We start from the raw sequence: 25,023 nt of genomic DNA on the forward strand, positions 1-25,023 counted from the left end.
GAGAAGTTGAGATTTGACGTAAATTCGGCAGACATTGTGAAGCGAGGGCAACAGAGAGTGTACCTCCTTCGCAAATTGAAGTCCTTCTCTGTCAGTTCTGTTATTATGGGTCGTTTTTATCAGTCCTTTATTGAAAGTCTTTTATGTTTTTCTTTCATCTGCTGGTTTCCTAGCCTGGCACTGAAAGATAAAAGTAGCTTGCATAGTATCACAAAGACATGTTCAAAGATCACTGGAGTGGAAACCAGAGACCTAGCTAGTTTTTGTGAACAGCAAATGGTGAGGAAGGCAAATTGTATTTTGTCTTCTCCCTTTTCTTTGTTGCCTTCGGGCCGTCGTTATGTTTCACCTGTCTGCAGGACGAATCGGTTGTTAAAATCTTTTATTCCTTCTGCTATCCGTCTTTTAAATTCCTTGTAAGGTGTAGATGTATGGGTATGTGGATGTAGTATGTTGCACATTTTATGGGGATGTAGTATGTTTTTTTTTCTTTGTTTTTTTTTTTGTGATGTGCTGGTATGCAGGCTGCTGAAATTAATTGCCCCTGGTGGGATGAATAAAGTTGTCTAAGTCTAAGTCTAAGTCTTTCATCTGCTGGTTTCCTAGCCTGGCACTGAAAGATAAAAGTAGCTTGCATAGTATCACAAAGACATGTTCAAAGATCATTGGAGTGGAAACCAGAGACCTAGCTAGTTTTTGTGAATAGCAAATGGTGAGGAAGGCAAATTGTATTTTGTCTTCTCCCGGACATGTGCTGGCAGGTGAATTTTCTTTGTTGCCTTCGGGCCGTCGTTATGTTTCACCTGTCTGCAGGACGAATCGGTTGTTAAAATCTTTTATTCCTTCTGCTATCCGTCTTTTAAATTCCTTGTAAGGTGTAGATGTATGGGTATGTGGATGTAGTATGTTGCACATTTTATGTGGATGTAGTATGTTTTTTTTTTTTTGTTTTTTTTTTGTGATGTGCCGGTATGCAGGCTGCTGAAATTAATTGCCCCTGGTGGGATGAATAAAGTTGTCTAAGTCTAAGTCTAAGTCTAGATATGCTGTAACACATCATAAATCATGGTGCAAACAATTAGACTCACATAGCTAGTGTAGCAATCAGAAATATGAACAACATGTCAAATTTTGGTGTTGCTATCATTTTCAGGCCTTTGTGGAAGCCGGAACATAAAATATAGACCAAAATTCGTCCCACTCTACACCAAAAGTTACAACAGGGTGAACAGTTCGCACCTGTGAAGCTAACAGCAAGCTAGTTATAACATCTCAAGTTAGTACCAGCACCATTTTCGCAAATGTGAAAAATTCACCAAATTTTCCTGAGGCTGTAACTTCAAAACTTTTCAAGATACAGACCAAATATTTGGCATTTCATCCTTACTTTGGAATATGAGTGACATATCAAGTTGACAGAACAGGACTGAGATGTGACCTGGGAAATATTTTAAAACTGGGTGAATTTAACATGGAATAACATACTGTCAATGTGGTTACTGAAAAAAAGACCTCTTGCCATCTGCTGCTGCAGATGGAATTCTGTTGTTTTTTTTTTTTTTTTTTCCTGCTGCCAAACTGAGAAAGCAGCTGAACGGACATCCACTGGCAAGCTATGATCAAGTACAGGACAAAACAAATGCACAACCATCAGGAAAGTTCTCTGTCTGACATATGCTCATAAAAGCTTTCAGCATGCACAAAACTTTCCAGTGGACTCACTAGACATCAGCAGGCAACAATTGACAAGGAGCACATTTAATGAATGAGAAAAAGATTTGTACAGGACAAAAACACATACAAATGAGTGAGTTGTAATTTGCTAAAGTAATATCGGGCAAGATTAGACATCTGTCCACCCCCTCTTCAGACAGAATTTCACCCAGGGTGCACGTGTGCACGTAAGTCTGAGCTGTACTGCACAATTAGCTTGAAATCAGCATTTTTACGTGTCTGAGGTTGGGCTGGAAATTAGAGTTGCACAGGGACATCAACATACAGGTCGTCATAAAATTAAAAGCACACATGCTGCTTGTATACTAACTGCTTCTTTCATTCTTCTGCATGGTGAAATAATACGATGAAATAATACATATGGTGTGCATCTATCAGGGTCACAGTCTTAAAATGAGTAGTGTGTTTCCATGTGAAAATGAAACACTACATATGCAAACATATTCATCACAAATGTGTCAGAGTGTGTGAGCAATACCTTAGAAAGCATGTGTGCCTATATGCAGACAGAGGGGATGAAGTGTAAAAAACAAAATGTGAAACCTGTCAGAACACCATCAACATGCTTCTGGGTGAAGAAATCATACATGCAGGAGAGATATAACTGAAAGAAGTTACACATGGCTGGATTAAGATGCCATCCTCAATATGCAGAAAGTAGACTTTTCTATCACTCACAGTATCAGTGGGGCTGCACTGTTACATGGTTTCAGGCACTTTCACTGGTTAAAAGGTGCCCCAGTATTTGATCAGTGACACGGTGCATCAGTGAATAAGAACTGCTGCTTCACACCAAAAAGACTCTGAGTTTGAACATGACCTTGCTTCCTGGGGCCTTTCTGTGTGGAGTATGCATGTTCTCCCCACAGGCAAAAACATTCAGTTTAGGTCAAATGGAAAGTCTAAATTACCTGTAGGGGTGAAAGATAAAATGATAGCCTGGACCTATCCAATTCCTGAGCAGCCCTGAACAGCTGACATGGTTGCAGGACAAGAACAGTTGTCGATTTAAAGCATTATCTGAGAACAGCAAACACAGCTAAAAATCTGTGATAAAGGGTGCCTTTGTTAAGTGCCTCTTCACACATAGTACGAATAAGTACAAATCAGGGAGAAACAGCTTGTATGAGTGAACCACAAAAACGTCGAGCCGACATTAGGAGGGCCACATGGTTGGGCAAGCGTGAACGACGCTGCTGCAAAACCGTCACAGCGGGACCACAGTGCGAGCAGCTGGAGCATGTGTAACCACATCGCGCAGCTGCTGTGAAAAAAAAAAAAATGCATGCCTCCCACGGGATCCGAACCTGCAATTTAGAAAATCTCTGATTGCCAGCCAGAAACTTTACCACTACACTATCATTGCTGTTCGACAAAAGGTGCAGAAAAATGTCTGAAATCAACAAGGTGATAGAGGTATTTAAAAAAAATACAACCACACACTATATAAAAACACCACATTTTATTGAATCCCTCTTATCAAGCAGACAATACAAGTATGAACCATCTGTTCCTCTGTAGATGACCCGTGGTCATAGATGTACAGTCATGTAATGACATGAATGATGCAGTAGTACACTCTTATTATGTCCACATCTGCTGAACCTCGTGTGTCCAGCCAGCCCTGCATGCATGTCCTGTGGACAGCGCACCGCAGGACAGACACCGCGTCATGTGAAACAGAGCTCACATGGGTGATGTGACATTCAGATCACCCGTTGCGTCTTATGATCTGATGGTCCGTTTCAGAGCCAGCTTGAAAGTGATCGTCTGCTCACTGTTTTTGTGCTAATAGCACACTCTAAAACATGCAGTTGCATTTAGTTATGTCCACTTGCTACGTCTCTTTGACATAAATAGCTTTTTACAAGTTTGGATGTGAACTCAACTTTACAACTCAACTCAACTTGTAAAGTTGAGTTCAACATCCAAAACCTGTAAGAGCTCTTTTTGTTAAAGAGAGGTAGCAAGTGGACATAACGAAACACAGCTGCATGTTTTAGAGTGCATAAATGGCCACACATTCTCTAAGAGCCAAGTGAGCGGTATTAGATGTTCATGTGTGTCACCTGGAATTTGGCCGAAACCTGCCGCAAATGGGATCAAATGGGCTCTCACAGGGCACACTTTGTCTTTCAGCCGCTGGTGTGTGCAAATAGTTGCAGCAACAGGTGTATGAGGCATTGGAGGGAGCTCAGATTTTACACGTATTGCATACAATTCCTGCTCCATGTGCAATTCAGCCACATTCGTACTAAGGTACGAATACCTACCCTACATACCCAACATACCTAAGGTATGTAGTAATGTTGAACCCAAATACGCAGACAGGGAAAAAAAACTCAAGGATGTGAAAAAACTCTGAGGTTTACTGGCAGAGTCCAAGTGCAAACACTTCAACAGTTAGTGAGATTAGTGAGACCACAGGTGCATAAAAGACCCCCCCCCCCCAAAAAAAGAACAGTGGAGGCAAAAGACCAATAGACTGCAGGGAAGATAATAAAAAGCAGGAGGAACAAGACAAGCACATGGGAATTCCACTGATCACAACAATACTCACTTCCTAAACATAGAGCAGACACAGTAAAATGCAATGACTACGACCATGATAGCAATAATGAACGCAACAAGAAACACAGAATGTGCTTAAATACTGAAAACAACTATGAGAAGGTGCATAACAAATGAAAGAAGGAACAAAAGTGCACATGAGAAAGTTGGTGTACAAGGGACAGAACTAAATTGACAGGTACAGTGATCTCAGAGTAAAGGACAACCAAGGGTGAATTGAAAATAAATAACAAAACCCAAACATAACCATCATCAGAGAAATAACCACATGAAAACAAATAATGAGTAAAGGTGGGTGCAGCAGGATAAACACATATAAGAAAGCAATAACAAGTGATCAAACCTAAACAACAATCAGTACAAAATAAAGACAAAAACCAAAATCCAGAAACGCAAGAAATACAATTAATATTTCGAACTCAGCAATAATAACCATGAAAATATAATGAACCAGAGATGCAGGGCAAGGAATTGGATCAGACAGAATATTTTTCACAATTTATTTCATTATATAACACAGAATCACAATAAATTTGCCTAAAGGCGCTTCACACAAGTAAGGTCTAACTTTACCAACCCCCAGAGCAAGCACACAGGTGACAGTGGTAAGAAAAACTCCGACCTCCCTCTAATGATTTGAGGAAGAAACCTCAAGCAGACCAGACTCAAATGGCCCTTTGCTTGGGCCATTCTACCGACACACGTGACAATACAAATATACAGGGTCCATGCTGGTGTCCAGGACGGGAGGGCTTGCTGAAGAGGGGAGGGAGGGGAGGGGGTTTGGGTCCACAGATCCCATCTATTTCATGAGCATTACAAAAGAACACACTCACTCCCACTTCTAGATGGAGCCTACTTCAGACAGAGAAAAAAATAAAAACAGAATCAGGTGCAGAAAGACTACAAATAAGGTATAATTTGTCAGGATTAAGCAACTACAAAAACAGAAAGTACTAAGGTGATTGCCGGCCACTAGCCCTAATCTTCACTAAAAGACCCAGACTTTAGATAAAGTGGGAGGTCGCAACCTGCTCTGTTCACGAATAAAATGAATTTAAATGCTAGGAAGCATAGTACCATACTATGCCAGTATGCTAGCCATACGAAAGGGAAAATAAATAATTGTGTCTTAATTGTAGACTTGAAAATCTTTACGGGATCTGACTGTTTTACTGACGCAGGGAGATAATTCCACAAAACAGGTGCACAATAAAAGAAAGCTCTGTGACCCGCAGACTTTTCATTCACCATAGGGACACAAAGTAGCCCAGCGCCCTGAGAACACAGAGTCCGGTTGGTACGCAGAGTTTAATTAGGTCAGCTAAGTAGGGAGGTGCTAGTTCATGAATAGTCTTATAGGTTAATAGCGGAACCTTAAAATCTGATTTCACAGAGACAGGAAGCCAGTGAAGAGATGCCAAAATGGTTGTAATGTGGTCAAACCTTCTGCTTCCTGTCAAACGTCTGGCAGCAGCATTTTGACCCAATTGGAGACGCCTAATGCTGGACTGCGATAAACCAGAAAACAGAATATTTCAGTAGCTCAATCTATAAGAAACAAATACATTAATCAGGGTGTCAGCATCAGCCATAGACAGGATGGGACAAATCTTCACTAAAATTCAAAATTACCCCAACATTCTTCCTCACTTTGTCAGTGTGATGTATGACACACAAGCCTAGACTAAGCGTTAGCTGGTCAAATGGATGCCGATGTCTCAGTGGACCAAGAACCATCATTTCAGTCTTGTCAGAGTTTAAAACTAAATAAATTGCTAGACATCCAGCTTTTCACTGAGGCAAGGCAATCCTCTAAGGATTTTATGTGGATGAGATTACCAGCAGTTATCAGCATGTATAACTGAGTATCATAAGACTAGCAATGAAAGGTAATCCCAAAACGCCACAATATGTACCCTAGGAGTGGTATATAAACAGAAAACAAGGGGGCCTTAGACAGACCCCTGTAGAACCCCAAATTTCATGTCACTAAGGTTAGAGGTAGTGTTGTTGTACAAAACACAGTGAGAACGACGGGTCAGGTATGATGTCAACCATGCAAGGGCACTCCCAGAAATCCCAAAATGATTCTCCAACCTATCTAGTAGAATATGATGATCCACGGTATCAAATGCAGCACTAAGATCTAACAGCACCAGAACTGTAATGGTGTCCAAATCCATTGCAAGCAGAAGATCATTCACCACTTTAGTGAGAGCTGTCTCTGTGGAATGATATTTTCTAAATGCAGATTGCAGTGACTCTAAAACATAATTCTCAGTAAGGTGGTCCACGAGCTGGTGTGAAATCACTTTTTCAAGAATTTTAGAGCAAAATGATGGATTTGATGTCGGCCTATAATTTTTCAACACACCAGGGTCAAGATTAGATTTCTTAAGTAATGGTTTAATAACTGCAGATTTGAAACATTTAGGAACAGATCCAGAGGTTAATCAGCGATTAATCATTTCCAGCACAGTCGACCCAAGAGTGGGCCACACGTCCTTAAACAGTTTTGTTGGTATAGGACCAAATAAGCAGGTTGTGCTTTTTGTAGATGTCAGTAAGTTGTAAGTTGTTGTAAGTTTCGTCAGCACACCTACTGAGATACTATCCAATGCTGTACATCTGGGTAATACCTCAGTGATGGCAGAGTGTAGTGGCTGGGTTACGGCATGCTGGGATATGTTTAACTTAATGTTGTCTGTTTTCTTCACGAAGTAAGCTAAGAAACCTTGTGAAAGCTTATTCCCCCAGGCCACCCTTTTACTGAATTTAAAATAGGGAATTTCAGTTTTCAGTTTTTCTTGCATATTTAACCCCCCATTACATTTTGCATAACCCTCTGACAACTCATCTGCATATTTGTGCATCTGTAAATAATATTTTAAGTATGTGTATGTATGTATGTGTGTATATATGTGTATATATATATATATATATATATATATATATATATATATATATATATATATATATATATATATATATATATATATATATACACATATACACACATACACTAGCTGGGGTACCCGGCGTTGCCCAGGTTAACCTGTTGAAGATATAATCTACAAAATATTCCAAAGTTTATATTTTGTCATAATTGTAGATATCTTATAAGTATATATGTAGTCCGAATGGGCAAAGGTTTGAACTAAAAACCCAAAATAGGTGGAATCCCCAAACCAAGAGAGAAAACTGAATTTTGCTGCATGCAAGAAACAACAATGAAGTTCTTCAGACTTTATATTGCAGATCAAGTATGCTCATAATCATTAATCAGAATTGATGTTATGACCTTTATAATTGTTAATACATTGCAAATCTAGTTTATAAGAATGCTACAAAAATAAAATGGCTTTTAAGCAAATGATTTAATTAATTTTAGATTTGAGATGTTGAATATATTTTTAAATGTAGCTTTTACTGACCAATAGTTCTGAAGAGCCTCTTGGTAGACAATGTTCCTTGTCCTTCTGTCAGGAAAGTGGATATACAGCTGATTGGGGTTACCAACTCTGGAGCATCTGACTAACTAACTGTGGAAGATCGCAGGTTCTGCCATATTCAGGCCAGCCACATTATCAGCAAAAGTAGTGGTTTCTTTTTGCACACTTTGAGGCATTCCATCTTTAAATGGTGTAAATGTTGCCTTGCATATTTCTTAAAGTTATGCATTCATTGGTATAGTTAGAGAACAAACAATCTTTTCAACTGTAAAAAAGAGGTTTGACCACTAAAAACAGTTTGAGCCATGAAACATCAACATACCAAAACTATTAGATCAACCGCAAAGCTAGTGCACTATTATAATAGGACAGCAGGTTGTGAAGAGTTGATAAATAACAAAATTTAATTTATGATATTTACATCATAATGAGCAGCCTATATACAACGCGACATTGGAGAACACAGGCGCTATGCCCGCTTACTGGCTGATTGAAAGGGCGCTGCCCCATCAGCAGTTAGAACTACATCACTTTTCAAGTGATCTGCAGAGTGCCATTGTGATACAGAAAACATGCATTTGCCTGATACATTATGATCAACGTGAGGCAAGTGATACACTTCATGTACACTCTACACCTTTATTTTTAGAAAATGTGCAAATGTTTAGAAATACATGTACAAATTGCAAGAAAAGACAAAGCTTGATATTTTATCCAGTAAACTTTTAAATTTTCATTTACAGCCTTCCAGTAAACTTTTAAAGTTTAATTTACAGCCTGTGGTTGAAAGCTCTCTGCTAAGAGTGAAAACCTTCATTCCAAGAAGGAATAGGCTGTATTCTGATACAGCCTATTCATGACATGATCTCTATGACATGACATCACTATGACATGATCTCATGCTATAGTGATTGTGTATAAGTTTGATCAAAATTCATGTGGATTTACCCCCCCAGCCACCAATGCCTGGCATGGGGAGAACCCATCTACGTCTCTGAGCTGGCACCTTATCTGCAGGTCTAAATCCTTGTTCCTGGGGACAGCATTATGAAGAGTTTACCCTGTATTTATTTTGAAGTTGATAAACATAACGCAGTATTGGCCATTAGGTACAGAAAAATCTCAATTTGAGGGTGCATATTACCATAATGATTAAACCAGATTTAAGGACTATTTTTATATGGCATATCTACTCATTCACACATGGTGTCAAATATCATGGGTGTAATATTGGTAGAGGGGAGTATGGGGATAACAAAGCACATGGAAGAAAGTTACTTTGTCTTGAATTGTGTATTTATATTCTTACAATCAAAATGTTCAGTATATGATTAGTCAGTAAATGACAGAATACTCACATTTGTTTTTGCTATAAACAGGTCTGAAAACACTAAAGTTTGTAGAGTTGTTCAAATCTTTTCAAGGAGAGTCAAACAGGTTTGTAGCACCCACGTGAAGCATGTGCAGAGAAAGGATGCATTCATATCAAGGTGGATATTTGAATCTGCTTGGTTATACAACCAAGCTGGCATGCACACCCACGCTATGTGTGCTAGCCAGCAGCCAGCAGCAGATAGCCCAGGAGTCTGGGCTCTGTTTATAGCAGTAGGCAGGCTACTGAGCTCCTGCATATATGCATAGGGCCAGCGGCCAGCTATTAAAGCTGAGAGGTTTGTGCTGGAGTACAACTGCCACTGAGGTACATATGGTTCAACTGTATGTATCAGATTATTGCTAATATTGTTGTCTTAATATTAATTTTTTTGTTTGAAAATAGTACCAGGTTGTAGCCCATGTCATGGTGGTTCAGAATATGTATCTTTGGAGAGTTCACCTTTTGTAGTTTTAGAGCCTATTCCGGACAGACAGAAAGACAAAAGTAGCCATTTATGTGTATAATATATATAAATGCAACACTTTTGGTTTTGCTCCCATTTTGTATGAGATGAACTCAAAGATCTAAAACTTTTTCCACATATACAATATCACCATTTCTCTCAAATATTGTTCACAAACCAGTCTAAATCTGTGATAGTGAGCACTTCTCCTTTGCTGAGATAATCCATCCCACCTCACAGGTGTGCCATATCAAGATGCTGATTAGACACCATGATTAGTGCACAGGTGTGCCTTAGACTACCCACAATAAAAGGCCACTCTGAAAGGTGCAGTTTTATCACACAGCACAATGCCACAGATGTGGCAAGATTTGAAGGAGCGTGCAATTGGCATGCTGACAGCAGGAATGTCAACCAGAACTGTTGCTCGTGTATTGAATGTTCATTTCTCTACCATAAGCCGTCTCCAAAGGCGTTTCAGAGAATTTGGCAGTACATCCAAACAGCCTCACAACCGCAGACCACGTGTAACCACACCAGCCCAGGACCTCCACATCCAGCATGTTCACCTCCAAGATCGTCTGAGACCAGCCACTCGGACAGCTGCTGGAACAATCGGTTTGCATAACCAAAGAATTTCTGCACAAACTGTCAGAAACCATCTCAGGGAAGCTCATCTGCATGCTCGTCGTCCTCATCGGGGTCTTGACCTGACTCCAGTTCGTCGTCGTAACCGATTTGAGTGGGCAAATGCTCACATTCGCTGCCGTTTGGCACGTTGGAGAGGTGTTCTCTTCACGGATGATGCGAAGGAGATGTGTTGCACTGCATGAGGCAAATGGTGGTCACACCAGATACTGACAGGTATCCCCCCCAATAAAACAAAACTGCACCTTTCAGAGTGGCCTTTTATTGTGGGCAGTCTAAGGCACACCTGTGCACTAATCATGGTGTCTAATCAGCATCTTGATATGGCACACCTGTGAGGTGGGATGGATTATCTCAGCAAAGGAGAAGTGCTCACTATCACAGATTTAGACTGGTTTGTGCACAGTATTTGAGGGAAATGGTGATATTGTGTATGTGGAAAAAGTTTTAGATCGTTGAGTTAATCTCATACAAAATGGGAGCAAAACCAAAAGTTTTGCGTTTATATTTTTGTTGAGTATATATATATATATATATATATATATATATATATATATATATATATATATATATATATATATATATATATATATTAGTTCACTTTTATTTATTGAACCTTTTACTTTTTTTAGTGTTTATGATTGCGTGCTTTTGCTATGTTGTTGTTATTGTCTTGTCAGCGCAGGTACAAAGACACTTTTCACTGCATTTTACATATTGTATATTTGCATGTGACAAACATCTTGAACATCTTGAATGTAAATCCTGTAAAAGGAGAGTGACTTACAGGTGGTTGTCCATTAATAAGTGTTGCCACTGTGTGGAACAAGAACTTTGAGAATAAATAACCACAGAAACACATGACACAGCGGGTGGTCGGAGCAATGCACCTCCACAAACCAGAGTGGGAGGATGGAGACACCACAAGCACACAGATGCAGGATGCAGGGGGTCGAATGGCAGACACACGCTCACATCCAAACACTGGAGGAGGGAAACTAATCAATACCCACACACACAGATGCACACAACAGACATGGGGAGACACACACATACTCTACACAGGGAGGGCAGAACAGGGGACACATGACAGAAACAAGGAGACACACCCACACAAGAGAACAGAAAACAATGACAGATTAAAAAAAAACAAAAACAAATACAAAACCTCAAAAACACATCCAAACAGGTCCTGCTTTTTTCAACACTTTTCAGAGATATTTGTATATCAGACAATGCGTTCTAGAATCTAACATGTTTTACTTTTGATGTTAATGAGGTTTGAGCTTTTGTAGACTGCTAATACTCAGAAAAAGTGTTAAGTAAATTAATGAATATTTGAAAATACACATTTAAGAGGCTTAACTGTACATTAACTATTCTGGAAATTGCCCATAAATGACATAAATTTCAAACTGATCCACAGTCTTGTCATAACCAGAAAGGTTCTGATGTGAATCTAAAGTTAGGTAATGCCTCTGTATTTCCCTTTTTGCACGAGTCGAAGTACTGTGATACCCCAAAGGTGGAGACGATCTTTACAAGCCTTACTTCTGCCAGTCCAGAAATACTATCCCCCTTCCTCATGGCATTGAAGATGCATGTCACCAAAGACACCCTGACAGTGTTCACAGCCTTAAGCATCTCAGACGAATATCATCAACCCCAATGCCACAATACTGTGTAGCTTTTTAATTTTCTAAGATATATTTGCTTAGAAAAATGGAAAGATCCCCCTCTCTAAGAATTCCATTCAGTTTATTTGTACAGAATCAAATCCCAACATAACCACCCTCTTTATAGAGGGTGATTATTCTTCTCTACAAGAGTCAAGACAGAAGTCAGACCACCAGAGCAAGAATTTTAGCTGAGGAAGCTTCTGCGATTTGAAGCGAAACGTCCTCGCGTCAAGCAACCCAGTCCAGTCGAAGATTCAAGCTTCTCTACTATTCACATAAATTATGTTAAATCTAAAATTTCAATGATGTTACTCATGGTGATGTCGCCAGTGGACCAATAGCTGTTGAAATGTGCATACGCCAGCCAGGAATTTTGCGTGGTGCACCACGCATTACCATGGTCATTTCACTTTTGATACATGTGGATGTTAGTGTGTAGACAGACATATGCCACGTTTTTGTGTGTATGCACCCTGTGTACATGAGGCCCTTGAACCTCTGTGTTCTCCCTTATTCCTCACAGTCCACTGAAGGTATGGCCAATCCATATCATCACATGATATTCCCAGTCAGGTTGTCCAAGCTGAGTACACCTTGTGCTAAGTCCAATAGTCTGCTCATTTGTTGGTACAGTTTACTAGAATATTTTTCAAGCTAACTCAGTGGCTGAAAACCTAACTGCAGTTCTTCTGCCATGCCAATAGTCCACATGTGCTTCCAGGATGTGGAAAATGTGTTTGTGCCTAACAGTGTCTTGTCGGTGCTATCGAGGCTATTTGTCTTCCAATGATGACAGTGGATGCTGAATTCTCCCCATGAAGTCAAAGATGTTCTCAGTGGGTGTTTCACTCCAGTTGTAACTCGTCACTGATTGTGTGCAGCCTGAACATGCAGAATGTCCATTATGCTTTGCGTAAGTGCAGTTTGCAGGTTTGAATTAAACTGCATACACTAAAACAGAGGTTGTGAAATGATGACGGATTAAAAAATAACAAATCATGCCCAAAGTGTGGCAATGCGTACCTCTATATTGATTCAAATAGTCAAAAGAGGAGATAACATGTAAAAGTCTGTATGTTCTGGAAACAAACTCTGGAACAAATATGGAATACAGAAGGATCTGATTCAAACTGGGTAATCTGCTATATGGAATAAGCGTTCCATCACATGAAAAAGTAGGTTCATCTGTGTTTTGTTTTTGGTTTTTTTTTTCTAAAGTTCCAGTGTCTAATCAATTAAAACAACCTTAGTTTATCATGACCCAATGCATAAAATATTGTACAGTATGACATACAACCCCTGGCAAAAATTATGGAATCACCGGCCTCGGAGGATGTTCATTCAGTTGTTTAATATTGTAGAAAAAAAGCAGATCACAGACGTGCCACAAAACTAAAGTCATTTCAAATGGCAACTTTCTGGCTTTAAGAAACACTATAAGAAATCAAGAAAAAAATATTATGGCAGTCAGTAACGGTTACTTTTTTAGACTAAGCAGAGGAAAAAAATATGGAATCACTCAATTCTGAGGAAATAATTATGGAATCACCCTGTAAATTTTCATCCCCAAAACTAACACCTGCATCATATCAGATCTGCTCATTAGTCTGCATCTAAAAAGGAGTGAACACACCTTGGAGAGCTGTTGCACCAAGTGGACTGACATGAATCATGGCTCCAACACAAGAGATGTCAATTGAAACAAAGGAGAGGATTATCAAACTCTTAAAAGAGAGTAAATCATCACGCAATGTTGCAAAAGATGTTGGTTGTTCACAGTCAGCTGTGTCTAAACTCTGGACCAAATACAAACAACATGGGAAGGTTGTTAAAGGCAAACATACTGGTAGACCAAGGAAGACAAAGCGTCAAGACAGAAAACTTAAAGCAATATGTCTCAAAAATTGAAAAATGTACAACAAAACAAATGAGGAACGAATGGGAGGAAACTGGAGTCAACGTCTGTGACCGAACTGTAAGAAACCGCCTAAAGGAAATGGGATTTACATACAGAAAAGCTAAACGAAAGGCATCATTAACACCTAAACAGAAAAAAACAAGGTTACAATGGGCTAAAGAAAAGCAATTGTGGACTGTGGATGACTGGATGAAAGTCATATTCAGTGATGAATCTCGAATCTGCATTGGGCAAGGTGATGATGCTGGAACTTTTGTTTGGTGCCTTTCCAATGAGATTTATAAAGATGACTGCCTGAAGAGAACATGTAAATTTCCAGTCATTGATGATATGGGGCTGCATGTCAGGTAAAGGCACTGGGGAGATGGCTGTCATTACATCATCAATAAATGCACAAGTTTATGTTGATATTTTGGACAATTGAAAGGATGTTTGGGGATGATGAAATCATTTTTCAAGATGATAATGCATCTTGCCATAGAGCAAAAACTGCAAAAACATTCCTTGCAAAAAGACACATAGGGTCAATGTCATGGCATAGGGTCAATGTCAATGAGCAGATCTGATTTGATGCAGGTGTTAATTTGGGGGATGAAAATTTACAGGGTGATTCCATAATTCTTTCCTCAGAATTGAGTGATTCCATATTTTTTTCCTCTGCTTGGTCTAAAAAAGTAACCGTTACTGACTGCCACAATCTTTTTTTTCTTGATTTCTTATAGTGTTTCTTAAAGCCAGAAAGTTGCCATTTGAAATGACTTTAGTTTTGTGTCATGTCTGTGATCTGCTTTTTTTCTACAAAATTAAACAACTGAATGAACATCCTCTGAGGCCGGTGATTCCATAATTTTTGCCAGGGGTTGTACTACCAGCAGTGGTTGTTGATGATGGTGACTACATCAACTCTTCAATGACTTGAGCCTATAGCTATAGCCACAACCATTTTGGTGTCTTTCATTATTTGTTTTTTTTTAACACTATTAAATTTATATGTATATTTAGTATGTATATGGATCATGATGATGACTATTTCAGTCATCAACAGCATCAATAAAATGCCCTCACTGTGACTCTGTTGGAGATGTGGTGCATTCAGACACTACAATACAGATGACTGTAACTTTCTTGGCAACTAACCTTAAAAAAGGTCATGGTAGCTCCATCCTCGACCACACCATACTCTATCTTTGTCTGCTTGGCCAGGTCATCCGCTGAGTCGATGGGTGACTCCATCCTCTCCACGGTGAGGAAGGCTGCCAGGTTTGCCGTGTAGGAGGAAATGATGATGAGGGTAAAAAACCACCAGATTCCTCCTACTATTCTGGTAGAGAGGGCTTTCGGCATGAGCTCAGATCCTGAACAAGAGGAGCAGAAGGAGGGGGTGAGGTCTGTTTCAGCACTAGGGTGGAGACGGGGCAGAACCCAGGCCTCTGCACCTGCTGCCTGGATCATACACTCAAAAATAACATCACAGAGTGGGCAAAGTGGTCAACGTATACAGAAGGCTGCCATAATCTACAAAACGTAGACTCCACTGGACTTTACTGACAATAGAGCAATAGGTCCTCATTGTGTATCTACTGAAAACTGAACATGGTGGTGCCAGTCCTAGTGGAGTTTTGGTGTCAGTTTTGAACAATGGCGGTAAATGGGGGTTGATGAATATTAAGTCTTACTTAAGGGCCCCTTCACACATAGTGCAAAGTTTGGACGAAGTGCACACTTAGTGTGCATGGCGCAGGAATTGTGTGCAAACTGTGTAATGTCGGTTCCTGCCTCCAATGCCTTGTACACCTGTTGCATCAACTATTTGTGCACACAAGTGTCTGAAAGACAAAGTGTGCGCTCTGCGAACCCATCGAACTCTCTCGTGACAGGTGTCGGCCAAAGAGACTGCAGACGACCACTGTCATACTGGGAGTGAAATTTGTCTAAGTTCCACATGACTGTGGAGTTGCCGAGATGTGGCGTGCCATCCCCCCACAACATGTGTGTGTGTGTATGTGTGTGTGTGGTTCCCTCCATAGGCAAGGTGCATCTCATATGATCATAGAGGGACACTTTGGTCTGGGCACTCAACGGACGGGGGTGTGGCAGTTGCTGACATCTCTGGACCTGGACATCAGAACTGCAGAACACGCACCATGTTTTGACAGACACACGCATCTGTGTGCACGCTTGTACTCACATCAAAAACATAACAACATATATCGCTTGCGACGAGCTGGAGAGTGCGCACACTGACAGGTCCAGCTGGACCGGAGCGTCAGTTATGTGAATGTCACGGCTGTCTGACAGGACAGTGACAGTCCAACAGTACGACAAATACGCCACTTTCAGTCACATATCAGCAGAAATACACTACAGCAAATGCTGCTTGATCAGTTATCACAGTGCTTTTTTTTTCTTTTTTTGAGGAAGTATGTTTGTCTGCTTGCTGTTTAGAGACATTTCACACTCCTTTTATAAAACAGTGATTGTGGTGCAGTGGTAGAGTTGCTGTCTGGTAATTAGGACATGTGGGATCAAATCTTGTGAATGGTGTGTTTTTTTTTTAACCAGGGTTATTTAACCGCAGAGTTCTGTATTGCGTCCCCTTTTATGTATTATATATATCAACCCAGTGATATTCACGAATTATACAGTTGGTTTTTATTTCATTTTCCTCCAAATCAGCAGCGCAATGTGGTGCAGCTTGTCCCACGGAACACACTGCGAGCAGCTGCAGCAGCGTGAGCGTTGGCGTCGTGCACGCCTGCTCGTAGATGCGATGTTTGGTAGTGGTCTAATTTTGCGCTGTTTTGCCGTTTTCGTCCACACGTCCTCTACACTTCGCACTATGTGTGAAGGGGCCATAGGTCTTCAGTCTTATTGTGCTCTGAACTGAGCCACAGTTTTTTTTAGTTCAATTTCGAAAGCTAACAGGTGAAAATCACAACATGATGTTTTATTTCTAAGTAGACTTTTACTCTGTCAGATAATACAAGTATTTTCTGTTTGTAAGGCGACCTTTCTGTTTTCATTCATGTTTTATGCTGGATGCATGAACAAGCACTTCTGTGTGTGAGTACATTCTGAGGTTTCTTGTCTGGGTGAAAGAAGGTGGGCCCGGGTTATATCAGGACTATTCTACTCAAGTGGATTAAGCAATTGAAAGCTGGGATTTTGCACACTAACTCAAAGCCGATAAAGAGCCAGAAAGATATGAGGTCAAGAACTGTGTGTTTGGCTCCTTTTGTGGGACAGTCAATGTGCACGCTCCTTTTCATCAAACTTCCTGTCTTTGCCGCGATCCCCTGAGTGAGCTGTTTGAGAACACAGAGAGGAATATGTGAGCCAGCTACAGCTTGATATCACTGCTGTAGACTGGGAACATCACTGCTTCAGCCTGGACGTCCACACGAATTTGGAACCTTTCCCACATTTATGGAACACAAACTGCCTTTGCAACACCATGGTGATAGTTACACACAATACTTTTTTGTTTGTTTTGTTTTTTAACAGAGGTATTGGTTTGTATTGGCTTGCTCTGCCACATTTTTAGCTCTACAGAAGGTGAAATTACGTGATGTGCAAAGTAAAGGTGAGATTAGAGATAATACGTCTTTGTGGTTTCAAAGGTTTCCACAGGAACTGAAAAACCCTTCCAGTGGACTGAGTCAGACTTAAGCAGAGACAAAAGAAATATTCTGACTGTGTTGCGATACTATGTGAAATAATGAGCAGCAGAAAAAGGTATTAGTGTGTGAAGTGTCACTGATTCTAACTCCAGACATACGATAATTATTGAGCCCTAAATGGCTTTAAGTCCTCGAATGAAGTGAATAAATGTGACATTAATTTCCTTTAGCTTTTTATATTCAGTACATTTATGCTTCATGAAAATAGTGTATATTAATAGTCATGGAAGAAGATGCTAATTACTCCAACAAAAGAGTCAATGTGTCAAGTAATATATTTGCACAAATATGAAAAGCTCAATTAATTAAAATGTGTTTTATGAAATTACTATTTCATACCTTCTTGGTGCACACATTTTGTACAGTTTGACTTTATTTGTTAGACACTTTGGTTACAATATGTTTTATGTAAGCTGTGGATATTGTTTTTTTCTGTTTGTCTTTTTATTTTTTATTTTTAATTGTTACTAAATAGAACCAAAAGACCAGGGGAACAAAGGACAATGAGCACAGTGATGACAGGAATGCATAGCTCAGTGGATTGTGGTTCACTGGAACGAAGTGGGCCCATGAAGACCTCTGCATGAAAGAGATTTAACTCTGTTATAAACACCACACTGCAACAATGCAAAATCCAAAAAGTATATCTGTGTAATTTCAAGTCAAAAATGTAATCTACTACACTTTATATAAGACACACTTGCAGCAACAATTTTCGTAAGCTACAAACCGTTTAAACTTGCAACTAGTAAAATGAAATCACAGATTGGAACAAGTTAGATTTCACTTAAGATGTCTTGAAATAAGATTTTGAAATTGGCTGTGGAGAGTCATTTTGAGCTTGATGTGTGTAATAGGTATTGTCACATCTTTTATAAACAGCACACCATCTTTAATATTTCACAATGATGCATCAAAAATGCTTGTTTTGACTCAAAACAAGATGTTTCCAAGAACATTTTCAGTGAACAAGATTTAGGGCCCCTTCACACATCATATGAATGAGTACAACTCAGGGTGAATCATGGTGGAACAGCTCGTATGAGCGAACCATGAAAACATTGAGCCAACGGGCAGGCGTGAACGATGCTGCTGCGATGGTTTCATGCACACAGGAACACAGTGCAAGCAGCTGTGCAATGTGTAACCACATCGCGCAGCTGCTGTGAAAAATAAATAAATAAAACATTAAAAAATACATGCTGCGACAATTTCGTGCACGCAGGAACACAGGGTGAGCAGCTGTGTGATGTGTAACCACATCGTATTAGGAATTGTCACATGTTTTTAGAAACAGCACAGGCACGATGTGTAACCACATCATGCAGCTGCTGTGAAAATTTTAAAAAATACATGCCATCCACGGGATTTGAACCTGCAATTTCTAAAAGGTCTGACTGCCAGCCAGAAACTTTACCACTGAGCTACCATCGCTGTCCTGTAAAAAGTGCAGGAAAATGCCTGATATCAAGATGGACATGCACATATTTAATTCAAAATAAAACCACACACCATATAAAAATACAGGATTTTATTGAATCCCTCCTATGAAGCGGGCAATATGTACGATGGATCTGTTCCTCTGTTTATGACCCATGGTCAAAAAAGGACAGTCATGAAATGACATGAATGATGAAGCAGGGCACTCTTATCACGTCCAGATCTGCTGGCGGCATGTCTGGCCGGCCCCACACACGTGTCATGTCCGACACGCGTGTCTTGTGGACAGTGCACTGCAGGACAGACACCACATCATGTGGAACAGAGCTCACATGGCTGACGTGTAATTCAGATCGCCCACTGTGTGTTATGATATGACAGTCTGTTTCACCTGGGGTAGCTTGTTAATGTGCACGCTGTGCATGCGCTCACTGCAGCCCATTGCAACAGTGATATATGTTTTTATGCGTGTCCACGTGAGGACAGCAAGCAGACACATGCCCATCACAGTGGACAGTTATTAGTTCATGTCTGTCCAAACATGGTACGTTTTCCCCAGCCGTGACATCCAGAGCCACCGATCTCCACAGCTGTTTGGACACACCCCTTCAGTTCAGTGCACACATCATCATGTCACTGTGTCTGTTTGCAAAGCCACACTCATGGCAGCACTTAGACAAATTTCACATCCAGCACGACAGTGATTGTCTGCTGAGTGTTGTTGTGTTAGTGCAAATGACCACACATTTTCTCAGTGCCAAGCAAATGTTGTTAGATGTTCGTGTGTGCCAGCTGGAATTTGGCCGACACCTGCCGCAAGAGGGTTCGATGGGCTCTCACAGTGCACACTCTGTCTTTCAGCCACTGGTGCAAATAGTTGTAGCAATGGATGTATGAGGACAGAGGCAGCTGTGATTTTACACGTATTGCATACGATTGCTGCTTCATGCGCAATTCAACCACATTTGTACTATGTGTGAAGGGGCCCTTAAAAATGTGATATCTAACAACAGGGCAGCACAGTGGCTTAGTGGTTATCACTGTTGCCTCACAGCAAGAAGGTTATGGGATTGATTCCTACCTGTGGCCTTTCTGTGTGGAGTTTGCATGTTCTCCCTGTGTTTGTGTGGGTTTCCTCTGGGTGCCTGACTTCCACCCACATCCAAAGACAGACAGGTTAGGTGAATTGTAAACATTAAGTTGCCCGTAGGTGTGTGAGGGTGAAGGTGTTTGTCTGTCTATATGTGGCCTGGCCTTGCAACAGAGTGCCGTCCTGTCCAAGGTGTACCCTGCTTTATGCCCTATGACTGCTGAGATAGGATCCAACCCCCCACCCTCCTACAATGATCCTAAACTGGAGTAAGCGGGTATAGAAAATGGGTGGATGGTTATCTAAAAACAAGACCTTATATATTCCTGAAATTTGACTTAAGTGCTTGTGCCTCATATTAAGTGTAGATTACATAGATTACATATTTTTACTAAAACTTGGACATATGTCAGGTAATTTTATCCATTGCTTGCACAGACAGTATTATCCTAATTCAGGATTGGTCCAATTTGAAGCAATCTTTACCACATTACAACAGTACTATAAAAACAAATCAATACTTTCAGGCTGGTTCATTGTACTGCTGGGCTACAGTGTCACATTTGCTGTAACTACTCTGTAGCACAGATATGACAGATACCGTACAATAACTGGAGCCTTGAAAACAGAGAGGTATTGGTTCTTCACTTATGAAAGTGTCATTTGTTCAGTACTGTTGAGTGCAACGTGTAAAGGGAGCGTTAATTTGAGAACCTTTTTCGGTAAATACCAAAACATAATCTATAACAGCTATAACCTGTCCATCAACATACATTCTGGGGAGACATCTATTGCTGCTTACTTTGTGTTTAACACTCAAAATTACTGTTAAACTGCCAACATTTGTGTTAATTAGTATCAAATAATACAATGTTAAATTTGAGCCTTGTATGACCTTTCATGGTGCAAAGATGTGAAAACCTTTTTATTTTGTTATTTGGTCTTTCTTTTCATTTAGAAATCAAAAACAGCCCAAAGCTGGTTTTATTGTTTGTAGTCTGTTATTGCACAAGTTGAAGATGCTAACTCAATAGCATGTAATCCACTGTCACACTGTATCCATGAGTATACTGTGCATAAAAAATGGAAAATGGCGTGATGTCACATGACATATGGGACCTCTGTCTCTGTCTCTTCAGTCAGAGCAGCTGTCCAATCAGAACATGGTCAAGTGTTTGGACAATCAGGTATTCTTCCCAACAACTGACTCTTGCCAACAGCTGGTCAGTAAACACTGATTTGTTGTCTTTTGGCTCGTGTTTATTTTCACCTTTAGTTGTTTCAAGTGCAAACCTACCATCTCCCATTTGATCCTTTCTTATGTGAAAGTAGGCAGTGGTTTATATACTGTATATTTTCAATGTCATCTCACTCAGTTTCCCACTATAACTAGTTTTGGAAACTCTCCAGGTGTGTTTCAGAAGTTTTCTACTGATAATCACAATGATAACCTTTTCATCAAACCCAAAACCAATATAAGAAGAACTTCTGCATTTGCTAGGTATGAAATATCATGAGATTTAATGCCCTAAATACCCTTGGAGAGTCTTTCCAAAATGTATCCTTCACCTAGTGGAATGCAGAGTTACACAGTCAGCTGATAGTAGAGTTGTGACCACTTTGGGTTGGATGTCTTAAAGAGTCTTACTACTCGGAATATAATTATGACATTGGCTGGTACACAGCACAGAACATCTTCTGAGTTGAACATTTCAGTAAAGTCCAGATAATCGCATCCAAACTGGCATCAGAACCACATGAAACTAACCACTAGCCACCCACTTTGCCCATTCATCAAAAGACTAGCATCAACTGCAATCAACATAATGAGTATGGAAAGAATCACATATTTTTCAGTCTAACCAGCAGGAGATTTTTGTTCTTGTGTGTCGGATCTATAGAAGTTGTATTGTTTAAGTAAACGTGGAAGGTCAGGGCTTCTTACCAGGGTCCACCTCAGAAACCAGAACAGAAAAGAGGAGCAAACCACTCAGAGAGGCAAGTTGAACCCAAACAGAGACTGGCTGGTGCTGACTGTCATGTACCCAAGGTAACGTCATAAGCAAACAGCACATCCCACAGATTTCTGGGGGAGCGGGTCAAGCCACTGAGCAGAGGAGCCTCTCTACAATGTAGACTAACATGGTGTCACTGCGGACCCAACCAAATTTTACACCCCTCTGATCCTCAGCCACATCTTCTCAACCAGTCAACCCCCCAACCAGGGTGTTCTTCAGAAACACTGTGCCACATCTACCTAACAAAGACCATTATTTTAAATGGCCTGTAGAACTACAGTAGTGTTCAGAATAATAGTAGTGCTATGTGACTAAAAAGATTAATCCAGGCTTTGAGTATATTTCTTATTGTTACATGGGAAACAAGGTAACAGTAGATTCAGTAGATTCTCACAAATCCAACAATTCCAAGCATTCATGATATGCACACTCTTAAGGCTATGAAATTGGGCTATTAGTAAAAAAAAAAGTAGAAAAGGGGGAGTTCACAATAATAATAGCATCTGCTGTTGATGCTACAAACTCAAAACTGCTTTTTTTAGCAATCCTGTGAATCACTAAACTAGTATTTAGTTGTATAACCACAGTTTTTCATGATTTCTTCACATCTGTGAGGCATTAATTTTGTTAGTTTGGAACCAAGATTTTGCTGGTTTACTAGTGTGCTTGGGGTCACTGACTTGTTGAAACACCCATTTCAAGGACATGTCCTCTTCAGCATAAGGCAACATGACCTCTTCAAGTATTTTGACATATCCAAACTGATCCATGATACCTGGTATGCGATATATAGGCCCAACACCATAGTAGGAAAAACATGCCCATATCATGATGCTTGCACCACCATGCTTCACTGTCTTCACTGTGAACTGTGGCTTGAATTCAGAGTTTGGGGATTGTCTCACAAACTGTCTGTGGCCCTTGGACCCAAAAAGAACAATTTTACTCTCATCAGTCCACAAAATATTCCTCCATTTCTCTTTAGGCCAGTTGATGTGTTCTTTGACAAATTGTAACCTCTTCTGCACATGTCTTTTATTTAACAGAGGGACTTTGTGGGGGATTCTTGCAAATAAATTAGCTTCACACAGGCATCTTCTAACTGTCACAGCACTTACAGGTAACTCCAGACTGTCTTTGATCATCCTGGAGCTGATCAGTGGGTGAGCCTTTGTCATTCTGGTTATTCTTCTGTCCATTTTGATGGTTGGTTTCCGTTTTCTTCCACGTGTGTCTGGTTTTTTTTTTTTTTGTCCATTTTAAAGCATTGGAGATCATTGTAGATGAACAGCCTATAATTTTTTGCACCTGCGTATACGTTTTCCCCTCTTCAATTAACTTTTTAATCAAACTGTGCTGTTCTTCTGAACAATGTCTTGAACATCCCATTTTCCTCAGGCTTTCAAAGAGAAAAGCATGTTCAACAGGTGCTGGCTTCATCCTTAAATAGGGGACACTTGATTCACACCTGTTTGTTCCACAAAATTGACGAACTCACTGACTGAATGCCACACTACTATTATTGTGAACACCCCCTTTTCTACTTTTTTTACTAATAGCCCAATTTCATAGCCTTAAGAGTGTGCATATCATGAATGCTTGGTCTTGTTGGATTTGTGAGAATCTACTGAATCTACTGGTACCTTGTTTCCCATGTAACAATAAGAAATATACTCAAAACCTGGATTAATCTTTTTAGTCACATAGCACTACTATTATTCTGAACACTACTGTACATGTTATGCCCCATTTACACCAAGCTTGCATTGTGACTGAATTGTGTGAGTGAAAAATATGCCAATATCCACGATCATGGACGCAACCCCATGCAGAGTCAATTGAGAGTCTATTACGACCCACAGGATCAAGTTGAGAGTGAGCTGAGACATGTGAGAGTTTATCAAGCCTGATTAGGAGACCCATGTATCTGTTAACTGGTCACACAACTTGTACAAATGTTTTGAACAGTTCAATAAACTTGCACACCCGTTGGAGACCGATGGGGAGTGATGGAGAGTGATGGCAACCAAGAGGGATCTTTTCTCAGACCATGGAGACCCCATTGTGACCAGCCTGCAGCCCCATTGGGAGGCATTGAGAATGATGGCACGCAGAGGCCATTTTTCAATCGCAACTCGGTCATGGACTCAGTATAAACAGGGTATTAACCCTCTCAAGGCACGTGCTGCAGATTTGCAACAGCTAAATATCTGATTTTTCCTGTTACTAAAAATTAATTTGAGCCTGAGAGGGTTAAAGCATTTAAATTCATACTTCATTATTTACAACAGCCATTTCAAATTTTATTAACCTGTTTTAAGAATGACACATATAATTCCCCACCCCCAAATTATTTCATAATTTATTTTTTGCAGAAACTCTTATTTCATTTGCATTTCCTAAACATTTTTATTAGACTTGAGTTAAAGGGAAACCACTCAACATTGTTTAAATATATTTAGTTTGTCCAGTTATTTATGCCTCTAAAAATTAAGAGACTGTGTTTGAAAATGGCTGTAATTCCTAAATGGTTCACATAATATTTTTGTTAAACCCTTTGAATTAAAAGTGAAAAAGCTACACTACAATCACATCTTGATTGATTCTTCGAATTTCCATTGTGGTGTAAAGAGGCAACATTACAATAATTGTATCTCTGTCTGAATATTTATGGACATGACTGTACTTCAAACTACAAAAATAAACTGCATCTTTGGAATAAACTGAGTACCAATCAAAACAATAAAAAAAAACAAAACAAAACACTAATTTAGGTGTAATCATCGGGGATGCAAGCTCTAAAATCCATAGAGTGCAACCAGCCATCCAGAAAGAAGTTAACATTAATCAGCTGGGACTCATGCAAAGGTGTCCATATTTGGATCCATTTGACATTGTACTGCTATTGGAAGTGGAACATATCCTTTTGTATTTATGTTTGTGTTCCATTTC

At 39.9% G+C, this 25,023-nt stretch overlaps 1 protein-coding gene and 1 long non-coding RNA gene across 6 annotated transcripts in view; one reads left to right on the forward strand and one right to left on the reverse strand.

The window, feature by feature from the left end:
• LOC117513713 (glutamate receptor ionotropic, kainate 2) overlaps positions 1-25,023 on the reverse strand; it is a 1,177,061-nt gene that overhangs the window by 281,584 nt on the left and 870,454 nt on the right. For all 5 annotated transcript variants that reach the window (XM_034173955.1, XM_034173957.1, XM_034173956.1 and 2 more), the window contains exon 14: positions 14,981-15,198. In XM_034173955.1, coding sequence (XP_034029846.1) covers positions 14,981-15,198 — 218 coding nt within the window. The remainder of the gene's footprint in view (positions 1-14,980; positions 15,199-25,023) is intronic.
• On the forward strand, positions 1,450-22,109 carry LOC117513717. Its single transcript, XR_004561686.1, has 4 exons — positions 1,450-1,460; positions 2,730-2,736; positions 9,538-9,543; positions 21,984-22,109. It is a non-coding gene; the product is annotated as an uncharacterized LOC117513717 (long non-coding RNA).

This window comes from Thalassophryne amazonica, chromosome 7 (assembly GCF_902500255.1).
Source record: "Thalassophryne amazonica chromosome 7, fThaAma1.1, whole genome shotgun sequence".
Taxonomy (NCBI): domain Eukaryota; kingdom Metazoa; phylum Chordata; class Actinopteri; order Batrachoidiformes; family Batrachoididae; genus Thalassophryne; species Thalassophryne amazonica.